Here is a 12,091-nt window from a genome sequence, read left to right on the forward strand (position 1 = left end):
TTTCGCTGGTTCGGATCCTGGGTGTGGACGTGGCACCGCTCATCAGGCCACGCTGAGGCGGCGTCCCACGTGCCACAACTAGAAGGACCCACAACTAAAATATACAACTGTGTACTGGAGGGATTTGGGGAGAAAAAGCAGAAAGAAAGAAAAAATACTCTGTGGAGTCTCTGGCAATCCCAGTAGAAGGTTATAGCACAGCCCCATAGGGTCTGGAGTGAGGCCATGCTTTCTGCAACAGAGAACTAACAACTCAGGCTCTTGGCATCCTAACGGCTCTAGCAGAGACTGAACACCTGATTATGGGACACAAAGGGACCTAGCAAATGGAGCTCTCTCCTCAGGAGCTGGGCATTGTCAGGTCCACAGAGTCATAAATTCATAGGGCACAACAGTGTTTCATCCTTATTGGAACTGACATCTACTCAGGATGTGGGTTTGCCTTTCCTGCCTGCAGTGTATCCTCCAATACAATCATGCTATGACACAGAGAATATCTTCCATTGTCATACGATCTCATATAACATTGCCTCTAGGACCACTTTCCTGGCAAAGGCAGTGGGGGAATGGGCACCTGACCACGGGATCTACTTATCTTACTATTGTGGGGGACTGGAATTGGCCACCCCAAGATATGTCTCTTTGGCGTGAGGATTATTTTGGGCTGCTTACTTTTAAAAACTGCAGACAGGAAAGAAACTCTGAAAAGTAGAATTTACTTACCCTTTGTTAAGTGACATTTACATTTGTAAAGGAAATCTCCATCTGTAAAGGTATCTCCCTCTCTGTACCAGGAAGAAGGGGGGATGACCTTATCTCTGGAAACTCTTAAACAATTTGGAAGGCAAGGACTTAAATCTGCATAATACTTTTACCCTTGTTTACTGTGCTTTTCTGGTAATCTCCCATAACTGACTCTCCCCACCTCCAACATCCTCCTTTGTCATTACCTGAGGATGGTATTTAAGGTGAGAACTTCAGCCATTTTGGTGAGTTGCTCAGTTTGCCTGAGCCTCTCCCATGTATACATGTTGTAAAGCTTTGTGTAATTTTCTCCTGTTATTCTGTCTCATGTGAATTTAATTCATTTTCCGGCCAGAAGGACCCAGAGTGGGTAAAGGAAATGTCTTCCTCCCCTGCACTATATACTTCAACACCAAAGCAGCCAGCAAATATAGAAGAACAGAGTGGCTCAACTAAGGCACCAGCTATAGGACAGTACCCTGTAGAGTTGAGGTGCTGTCCTCTAGGATGCTTTAACAATGACTGATAGATAAGTGTCCCCTATTGTCAAAATATACAGGTTTGGGGACCAATGGGTAGAAGTAGGATTGCCTTCTCTCACCATCACAATCAGCAACCCACTTGAAGAATTTCTCTTTCCTACAACGTAGGCTCGGCTAGATTAGAGGTTTTGGTTCTTGGGGTCAGGGCGATGCTTTCACCAAGGGACCCAGTGAGGGTCCAGTGAGTTGGAATCTATGACTATCACATGGTCACTTTGGGATCTCTGTGCCAGTGGACAAGCAAGCAAAGAAAGGAGCTATTATGCTGGTGGAGATTATTGACCCTGACTATCATACGGAGTTAAAGTGGAGTATGTCTGGAACCCAAGAGGTTCACTTGAGTGTCACTTTTGGGCCTCATGATAATGGTGAACAGGCAATCGCTGCAACCATGGCCTGAGAAAGAAAAGGCAACTAAAGGCTTGAATTCTTTGATGATCATGGTCTGAGTCATACTACCCAATCTAGAGCAGCTAACCTGCTGGCCAAAGGTGAGGGAAATTTAGAATGTGTGTCGGAGGAGGGAGGGATGAGCCCACATACAGCCTCAGGACCAGCTGCAGTAATGACCGTAGATTAGCCATTTTCAAAGTGTGGTCTCTGACCAGCAGCATCAGCATCACCTGGGAACTTGGTAGAAATGCAGATTCTTGGGCCCCACCCCAGATGTACTGAATCAAAAACTCAGTCTGGTTTAACAAGCCCTCCAGGTGATTCTGATGCACTAGAACTTGAAAACTAATCCTGCTGCGTTAAGTCTTTCCAGGTCCCAACCCATAGAAGGAGATGACTGCAATAGATTGGATTTAACAGCCAGCAAATCTGAGTAGACCCTGGGGTGGGGGTGGGAGTGGGCTGTGCACCACTTCAGATCCTTTTAGCCACATTTCTTCCTCCAGCCTTGAGGCAGTGACCATTTCCATGCAAGTTTGGGCAGCTTCATGCAGGTCCTACTTGACTGCATCTTATCTCAGGCAAATGCTGTGTACCTCTTACTTCTCGCTCCAGGGCTTCTCTGACACTGAGGCATGGGAAGCACAGGGTACCCATTTGGCACTCACACTGCATAATCTTGAAGGACAGGGCAGGTGACACTGTGAGGCCACTCTTAACCAATGGTGAACAGCAGCTGATGGATAAATGTTTTTCCCTTTGTCCCCTGGGCAGACACCTGAGATGTGTTTCATAAGTCTCCTCAGGAGATCCCACAGGACTAAGTGCCAGTCACCTGTAGCACTGGCCAACTGGTAGTGGCTTTCCCTGTTTCTCTCCCCTGCCCTTCACTCCTGCTCCCAAGGACCACTTCCCCATAAACTACTCTATAGGGAGCCTTTGTCTTAGGCTCTCTTTGGGAGGAAGCTAGTCTAAAATCCTTAGCTGCCTGTAATGATCTTGGCCTGCTTTTCAAGAGTCACTCTTGCTTCTCATTCAGATCTCAGATTGTCATCTACTCAAAGTGGCCTTGTCTAATGATCTAATGCAAAGTAGCAAGACTCTAATATCAGATCACCCTATCTGAACTCTCTGCATAGCACCTATCACTATCTAATATTTTTCTTAAAAAATATTTTCTTGTGTCAGAGCCTTTGTCCAGTCTTAGGATATCCTACTCAGGAAAGGAAGGACCCGGCCTATTTCATTCTTTGCTCTTTCCCTGGCACCTTAAAAAGTGCCTGGCACATAGTAGGCACTGCACAGATATTTCTTGATTAAATGGATGAATGCTAGAGTCTGTGAACGGGATAGCAAATCAAGCCAGAATCTGAGCTAACAGACACCTTTGGGGAAAAAATGCATATCTTAAATTAAAATTTATTTAAAAATTACAAAAATGTCTCCACCCAAGTTGTCCTTGAAAAAGTTTAAAAGCAGCAACAATGATCTTGGTTAATTACCAGCAACCTAATGCAATTTATAAAATTGAACAAAATTTAGATGTGTGTCTTATGCCTCTGTAGACACGAGACCCTTTCTTTAGGTCCCTTTCTTTAGGGTCTGGAAGTATCATTATTGGGACACTTTCCAAAGCCTTTTTCCTTTGGACTCTGTGTAAAACGATTCGATAGACCCCTGTGATGGAGCTTCGGGCATCTCTCCCTTGGTTATTCCGAATATGCTCTTCTGTAATACCCAAATGTTCTAAAGTGCTTTTGACCTCATTTTCTTCTTCTTTGAGGGTGCTGGTTTCTGACAAGTGTTTGGGATCTAGCTGGAAAGGTTCCAAAGGAGTGGGATACGGCACCCCTTGCATCCATTCATTGTTCATGATGGAGTCGATCCCGTACCTCTCGGTGGGCGTGGGCTGCAGGACGCCCCGGATGAGGCGGAGGCAGGGCGCCGACACGTGCGGAGGCACGCTGTACGTGCCCTCCAGGATGCTCTTCTTCAGTTTGGCTACCGTCTCTGCTCGAAATGGCATGGTGCCTGTCACCATAAAGTACAGAAGCACTCCCAAGGCCCAGATATCCACATAGACGCCGACGTAATGCTCGTCTCGGAAAAGTTCGGGTGCAGCGTAGGGAGGAGACCCACAGAAGGTATTCAGCATTTCACCTTTTTTACTCACTGTGCTGAATCCAAAATCGCCCACTTTCACGCAAGTATTACTGGTATAGAATACATTTTCTGCTTTCAGATCTCTATGAATAATTTGGTTTTCATGCTGTGAAAGAAGACAGGGAAAAATCATAATTCTGAAAGTAAAATACCAACACAAATACATCAGTTGCTCTGAAATGGTGGGATGATGATGCCGTAATAACCAAATTCAGTGCAGATCAACTTACATCATGTCAGCCAACAGCAAGAGCTGCCCTGTCCTAACCTTGAGCCAAACGCAACCCACTCCCCCGCTCCCCCCCCCCCCCCCCAAATAGACCAAAGGTTCTATTCTGTCGGCTGAGGGTTGAAGCCTGTTTCACACATGTGGATTCAGGAATTAACACCAGAAATCAGACCCAGATCTTATGAAACTACATAATGAAGCAGTAATCCTTCGTTTTTGAGGCCATATATGAGTCTTTCTGGCTGAGCAATTTCTTAACTAGGGCCAACACTGAGAAGGCTTGGAGTCCTCTGTCAACTTTCTAGCCATGCTCCTTTGGGTGGGCTCCTTTTAATTCTTTACAGAGTTTAGTAGAAGGAAGATGGCTATTATTTGGCAAGGTTCTAGCAGCAGGTCCCGCTGTGGGTTGTGAGCACATGCCCCACCCCCAACCCTTGCATTCTGGATCCAGACAGATAATCTTGAGGACCCTTGACTTGTTCAGTCCCAAGGGCTCTTGGGAAATGGTTTAATGTTACTTTTCCCCCATGGGTCTTCTGGGGTAAGATTCCAAGCTTTGGAGCTTGACAACTTGGTTAATTCTGGGTCCAACTATACCAGCTATGTAAGGTGTGTATCAGTTTCTTTCTTTGTAAAATAGGATGCTGCTAACCACCTCCTAAGGCTGTTGTGAGAACTGTATGTGATGCTGCATCTGCAGTGTTCAGCATGGTCCAGGCACATAGTGAACTCACTCAATACAATTAGGATCTATGTCTGTGATTCACTCTTCCTCCTTTCAGAGACCAGAGAGCTGGGAGAAATGTCAGAGTGCGAGCTTCAGAGGACTCAGCTGGCACCCTCTACTGCTGGATTCTCTTCTGCTCTCCCACTAGATTTCTTTTCCAACTAGAATGTGGAAACTCTTTGCCCATCTGTCCTATTGCTTGGTATGGGTCTGGCTTATTCCCTGGCCCTGGGAAAGGACAGCACAGCACAGGACCGCTTAACTGACAACTGGTGGTGGTACCCTAGGTCTGAAACATCCACTCCCCTTGCAATCACGTTCTTCTATCTCACTCACTTCTTTTTCCTACCCCTCTCCCTTCTGACTGCTGTCTTGGGCCCCCAGGGTCACTGATTCCTCTGCTAATAATTTGGCCAGGAGGTCACTGACCCCAGTTCTTGCCCCACAACATCCAGGTAGAGAAGCAAACCAGAAACAGCCTCTCAACTAATATGGACTGCAGACAAGCATCTCTTTCCTGCCAAGTGGACTGAGATCTGGATAGAGAGAGTGGTCCTAACTTTTGCACTAACAGAACAGTAAAAGTGGTAGTCAGGTCTGCAAGTCACATTCCTCTTGCATGCCCAGCAATACGACCAATGCTAGAGAGGGCATAGATGAACCAATTCTTGGGGGAACTAGGGAGTGTGCTTTAAGGAGTCAATTTATCGAAAGAAATAATCAGAGAACTAAAATAAGAATGACATAATCCAGTGTTAATCTGCTGAACACACAGGCAGCAAGAGGTAGAGGAGTCCACCAATGGCTGTGAGCTGATGAGAGACTCCAGAAAGTTTGAGAGAGAGACAGAACTGAGCAGGGATAGCATTTGAAATGTGAGGCATGACAAGAGCGGAAAGGGCATTCTAGACACAGAGTTAGGAAGGCAAAGCCAAGAAGCAGCAAGAAGCCAGCTCTGCGGGTAGTGGAAGAGGGGGTTGGAGAAACAGGTGTGGCCACGGAGTGGGTGATGGTTATCTTGCTGCTCAGAGGTACTCCTGCCAACTTCCACAGAAGTCAGGAGGCTGCCATGTAACGGGAGATCCCTGGGCATTGCTTCCAAGGCAGGGAACACAATCCTAGCCAGACTTCTGACGCTCACAGAAGGGACTACTGTCAGCCTTTGTAGGACTAAAACGCTCTGGGATGCTTAGATGACAGTAAACTAAAGCCCCACCCTCATACTGTGGGCAGAATGCGAGCAAAACTCTCACTCCTGTCCCCACTCACCATGTGCTTCACGGCAGACACGATCTGGGAGAAGATGAGCTTGCTTTCTGGTTCTGAGAACTTCCCTTCAGTGCTAATCTTCCCAAAGAGCTCACCACCCCCTGCATACTCCATCACCAGGTGGAGCTTGGATAAGGTCTCCACGACTTCGTAAAGGCGGATGATGTTGGGATGGTGCAGTTTTTCCATGCTGGAGATTTCACGGGATAGTAGCCTTTGGGTTTTCTGGTCTAACTTGGTCTTGTCCAGGATCTTAATGGCCACCTTTTCTGGAAAAAAAAAACAATCAAAGTATATGTCAGATTTTCTAGGAGCATAGATATTTATAACCGGAATGGACCTAGATTAGCCCCTTTATTTTACTAGACTTGGAGGCTAAGTGGCTGTTTCCAAGCTCGGAGAGCCCATCAGCGGTAATGACAGAGAGCAATCCTTGAGTTCAACATCAGTGCTGGTCCCGTGGATCAGTGTGAGTCTACCACGCACAGGTTTTGATGCCAACTCCTGCCTCTCAAGGAGGTTTTAGTTTGATGATCTTTATCCAGTTTTCTGGATAAAGTTAAAGCTCCTTTACTGAGCTGAGAAAGCCCCTCTGGATCAGGCCCAGCTCCCTCTTCAGCCTCATAGTCCATCACTCCTGTTCCTGGTCTCTACCTCTCTGTGCACCCTTTAGACCAACCGTTACAGAACTTTCTGCGGTTCTCTGAAAATGGACTGAACATTCCCACCTGGGACCTTCCCTCTACCTGGATCATCTCCTCTCTCTGGCTCATCACTCCTTCCCTGTTCTTTACTCAGTTAACTCCAGATGATCCTTCAAGGTTAGCCTCAGAACCAGGCTCTTCAGGAAGCCTTCTATGACACTTGTCCTAGAAAGATCATGATGTCCAAATTCTGTGTATGCTCTGTACTGTCATCTCAGCACACTGGCCTGTAAATGTTCACTCCTCGCCTGTCTTGGCCTCCTCCCCCCTTCCCTGTGGCTGTGTTTTATCTGACTTTGTCAGGGCCTGGCACATAATGTAACAGCACGGGACACACCGGTACTGAATGTGTGTGAAGTGTTGGTGACGGCATGAGGAGACCAGCACTGCAATGGGCTGCTGGTGGGAGGATTAATTGGTACAGAGGTTCTGGAATGTAGTTTGCTATTACACATTGAGAGCCTTTTGACTCAGCCATTTCACTTTTGGCAATTAATCTTAAAGAAATAATCTCACACATGCCCAAGACTGCATGTGTAAGAATATCTTTGTGATACGGGGAACAGCTTAAGCATCCAGCAAGAGAGATTGTTAAAGTAAAGTGGGGTTCGTCTCTCTCTATAATGGTACACCATGCAGCTATCAAAATAATGATGTTGATCTTTATTTATTGACATGAAAAGATGCTCAATATAGAAGAAGTGAGGAAAAATACAAATATACATTTGCATAGAAAAAAAATCTGGCAAGATATTCACCAAAATGTTTAGAATAGTTCTTTTATCAATAGGGGGATCATGGATGGCTTTCTTTTAAATTTTTCTTGCTTGTCTGTATTTTCTAATTTTCCTACAATTAATTATACAACCTAATTAAACAATTAATATAAGTTGTGTAATAAAAAATAGTTAACATTTGAAAACAAATGCACCTCTACTCCAAAATAAAACTTCATTCGTGTTTTGGTTCAAACTGGACCAGACTTTCTCTTAGATAAGAAAGAATTTACCAGGCGAGTAAATGGGGAGAGCAGATCGCAGGGCACCTGTTTGACCTACTTTCAAAACAACTGCTTTGAAGATCTTTGCCTCTGTGGTTCCCCCATGAAAACAGATGCCACTGGTTTAAAATAGCAGTGTTATTGGTATATTAAAGCAGGTCCATTAGGGCTTCTGGAATGGAAAGAGGCAGGGTTCGCTGGTGTCTGATGTGGCCACACTTGCTCTGGTGGTGGCAGTGTTAGGAGAGGAGGAGGCAAGCCATAAACAGGCAGAACCCTCCAGGCTTGTGAGAAACCGTGGAGGACGATCGACCCCAGCGGATGGACCTCCACTGCCCAGCCTCCGGACATTCTTCGTCCCCAGTGGTGTCTTTTCTGCTGTTCAGTCTTTAGGATTAAGATTCCCTTCAGCTGCTTACCTGAAACAGAAACTTCTGGTTTTGTGTGTGAGTGAGCTCTTATTTTAAGAGCTAAAATAATGAATTCCATCCTTTACTCTGGCAGATTGCCTGTAGCAGAGGCCACTTCTCCTCCTCTGTCCCCCTCCAGCACTGACCCAGACTTCTGTTAAGGTGCGTGTCCCTCTCTGCTGCCCTCTCTGACCTGCAGTAACTGCTCACACCATTCCCCACATTGCAAGCACCCAAGAATCATCAGGTCATGGTGCAGGTCAGGCTGCTGTCACAAACCTCCCTTTAGCACATCCTAGTTTTATGTTATTTTTTTATATATATATATTATATTTGAGTGGCAGCCCTCCCAGGACTGGGTCCAGAGTGAGGCAGGAGAGGAGTGGTGAGAGGGAGAGCTTCCTTGGTTCTGCACCCCACGCGCCTTGACGGCCTCACTCTAGTCCCAACCTGTGTCCTCCACTTTGTGTTAAATCAGATTGTAGGCGTGCCTCGTGACATGAATGTATAATCATATATGACATTTAAAAAGCATTGGTATTCCAAATTGTCACTAAGTGGTAGAAACTGCTGTCCCTTGAAGAACCAGGTCTCTCAATCCACTCTTTCAACAAATGTTCAGTGAGTACCTACTATGCACCAGGCGATGAAAAAGACAGACGCTATTCCCACAGTCCAGGGAGTGCGAAGGACTTTGCGAAAAGCCGTATTACAAGTGTACTCATGTTAGGAAAGGATACAGACAGGAGGACGGAAAGGCCTCTCTGGGCAAGGACACAAGTTATGAGCAGGAGGTGAGGAGGGAGCCCCTCCACTGGGCAGTGGGCAGTGAGAACGGCATGTGTTCCGGGCTTGGGCAAGACGTAACATTTGTGTTTGAGGACCTGAAAGGAGCCCACTCTGATGGGCACAGAGAAGGAGGGGAGATGGTCCCAAACCAGCCTGGAGCGGCAGGCAGGGGTCAGACAATGCAGGGCCTCCAACAGCCTTGGAGGCTGTCTTAAGAAATGTAGCCTCTATCTTTAGGGCAGTGGGAAGACATTACAAGGTTTTAAGGGAAAGTGTCATAATCTGATTTCCATTTTAGAAGGAACACTCTGGCTGCAGTGTAGGACACGATAGAAGAGGAACAAGCCCCAGAGCAGGGGCGTGGTTTAGGAGGTGATTACAGCAATCCTGAGACAGGACTCTCTTGGTAGTGGCAGGGGAGAAAGAGAGAAGTGGACAGATTTGAGAGGTAAACCTCCCCTTTCTCCAAATCTGGTGAAGAGTCTGACATGGGTCCCACCTAGTGGACAACACATGCTTTAAAGCAGGACTTACAAATTCAAATGTCTCTAGAGGCCAGGGTGGTAATTGGGTGGCAAGTGATGCAATAGGCAGTAGTGAGGACTGTGGAGTCCTGAGGAGTACATGTCCCGGTGCAAAGGGGCAGCTGCTCCTCAACACCAGACAGTTGTTACTGTCTTGCATGTAGGCTCAGTGTTGCCAAATCTGATTTTTTCAAGAGAAGCCAGACATCTGAATTTTTTTTTTTAAGGAATATTAGCCCGAGCTAATGGCTGCCCATCCCCCTCTTTTTGCTGAGGAAGACTGGCCCTGAGCTAACATCTGTGCCCATCTTCCTCTACTTTATATGTGGGACACCTACCACAGCATGGCTTGCCATGCAGTGCCATGTCTGCACCCGGGATCCAACCAGCGAACCCTGGGCCGCTGAAGCGGAACGTGGGAACTTAACCACTGCGCCACCGGGCCGGCCCCCGGTCTATACACTTTTTTGATTGGCTTCCTTTATCAATAGAATAGTTTTGAGCACTACTCTATGTATATGTATTTATAAATTGTATGCATGTGCTAATAACATATGCATTTTAAATATACATAATCATAGAAATTAAAAAGATATAATTACATATAAATATAAATGGAAATGCCGGTATTCTTCCCTCATCCCAGTGAATCATCTTGGGCACCCCCTAGGGTATGTGTACCCTACTTTGGAGACCACTCAGGGTCACCAATGACCTCCAAGTTGCTAAAGCCAGCGATCAGTTCTTAGGCTTCATCCCTCCCTCCTTGAAACACCTTTATTGTTTGGTTTCTAGGAAAACACACACTCCTGGGTTTTCTCCCACCTCTTGCCACTTCTTCTATGGCTCCTTTGCTGTGTGCTTTTCATCTCTTTGGCCTCTAAATGTTGGATCCCTGAAGGCTTAGTCCTTGGACCTCTCCTCTACAGTCATTTCCTCAGTGATTCCAGATGCGTAAATACACCTGCCTACATGACCTCTCCACTTGGTTATCTTAGTTTGGGTTCTGCCAGAAGCAGATCCTGAGGCCGGGATTCAAGTGCAAGTAGTTTATGAGGGAGGTGACCCCAGGAAATACTGGTAGAAGGTTGAGGAAGTGAGAGAGGAAAGGGAAGATGGACAATAAAGCATGTGTTACTAAGCAAGTTACCAGTTAATCCTGCTAGGAGTTATCATGCCTAAGTTTTATCATGAGAAGGCTGAGAGAGCTGGGGTATTTATACATCAACTACTGCCAGTAACTAGTTGTTGGCTGCTCCTGGGGGACATTAATTCCCCTGTATTTCTGGCCTCCCATGCATACAGGAAGAGCAGGCTCCAGTAACTAGAGAAAGCCCAGAGGCAAAGAGATGGAGAGACTGGCATTTGAAGGCCAGGCCTGCATGCACTGAAATGCTAAGGCCCAAGGAGACACGAGTGAGGCACCAACAGCCTCTGCCATATATGTGTAATAGGTGTGTAATAGGCATGTTCAGTACTGTGCTCTTGATCTCCTCCCAACCCCAAATCTGCTCTTCCTATAGTCTTCTCAACTTCAGTAAATGAAAACTCTATTCTTGCCATTGTCCAGAACAAAACATTGAGTGTTTGACTCTTTTCTATTATACTCCACTTTCAATCTATCAGCAAGTCCTGTTATCTCTATCTTCTAAATATAGCCAGAATCCAGCCACTTCTCAGCATTCCGTGGCTTCCTTCCTGGTCCAAGCCACCACTGTCTCTTGTCTGGATTATTGCAATGGGCTCCTAACTGATCTCTCATTTTCTGCCTTTGACCCCTTGCAGTCTATTTTCAACAGAGCAGCCAGGGTGATCCTATTAAAGGATAAGCCAGATCGTGTCATTTCTCTGCTCCCTCCGAGGGCTCCGGTTTCACTCACAGGAAAAGCCAAAGTCCTCGCTATGACATATTGGCCTGACATGGTCTGGGCCCTGCTACTGTCTGCCCTCATCCCCCTCAGCCATGTCTGGAGTACTACAGGCCCGCGCCCACCTTGGTGCGCATATGCTTGCGTCTCCCTCTGCCTGACCACTTTCCCCATAGAAAAGCAGCAGCTGTGGCCAGCTCCCTCGTTTCTTTCAGTTCAGTGATTACCTCCTCAGTAAGGCTATCCCTGCCAACTTATCCAAAGCTGCGGCCCTCACTGCTGCCTGTCCCCGCTCCTGCTCTGTTTTCCTTCTCATCACTTATCCCTACATAACAGAATATTTTACTGACTTATTTTTGTTTGTCTCTTCCCGCTAGAATATAAGCTCCATAGGACAGAGATTGTTGTCTGTTGGGTAAAGTGCTGTATTTCCAGTCCCTAAAAGAGTGCCTGCTACATAGTAGGTGCTCAACAAGTATATGTTGAATGAATAATCTCATTTAATCCTCACAAGAACCCAGGATAAATATTGTCATTGCAGTGTACATTCAGTTTGGCACCTGGCATCTTCATTGACTATCGCGTCCCAGGCATCTTCCACGTTACCACAGACTCTTCATAATCATGATTTTTTTTTAAACTTCTCTTATTTTTTTTTTTCTTTTTCTCTCCAAAGCCCCCCGGCACATAGTTGTATATTCTAGTTGTGAGTGCTTCTCGTTGTGCTCT

The 12,091-nt window shown here is 46.2% G+C and overlaps 1 protein-coding gene across 2 annotated transcripts in view; it reads right to left on the bottom strand.

Moving 5' to 3' along the window:
* Positions 1-3,071: 3,071 nt before the first annotated feature.
* NIM1K (NIM1 serine/threonine protein kinase) overlaps positions 3,072-12,091 on the bottom strand; it is a 56,801-nt gene continuing 47,781 nt past the window's right edge. For both annotated transcript variants that reach the window (XM_014831597.3, XM_070519707.1), the window contains 2 exons: positions 6,068-6,336; positions 3,072-3,948 (listed from right to left, as the gene is read on the bottom strand). In XM_014831597.3, coding sequence (XP_014687083.1) covers positions 3,199-3,948; positions 6,068-6,336 — 1,019 coding nt within the window. In that variant the 3' untranslated portion in view covers positions 3,072-3,198. The remainder of the gene's footprint in view (positions 3,949-6,067; positions 6,337-12,091) is intronic.

This window comes from Equus asinus, chromosome 10 (assembly GCF_041296235.1).
Source record: "Equus asinus isolate D_3611 breed Donkey chromosome 10, EquAss-T2T_v2, whole genome shotgun sequence".
Taxonomy (NCBI): Eukaryota; Metazoa; Chordata; class Mammalia; order Perissodactyla; family Equidae; genus Equus; species Equus asinus.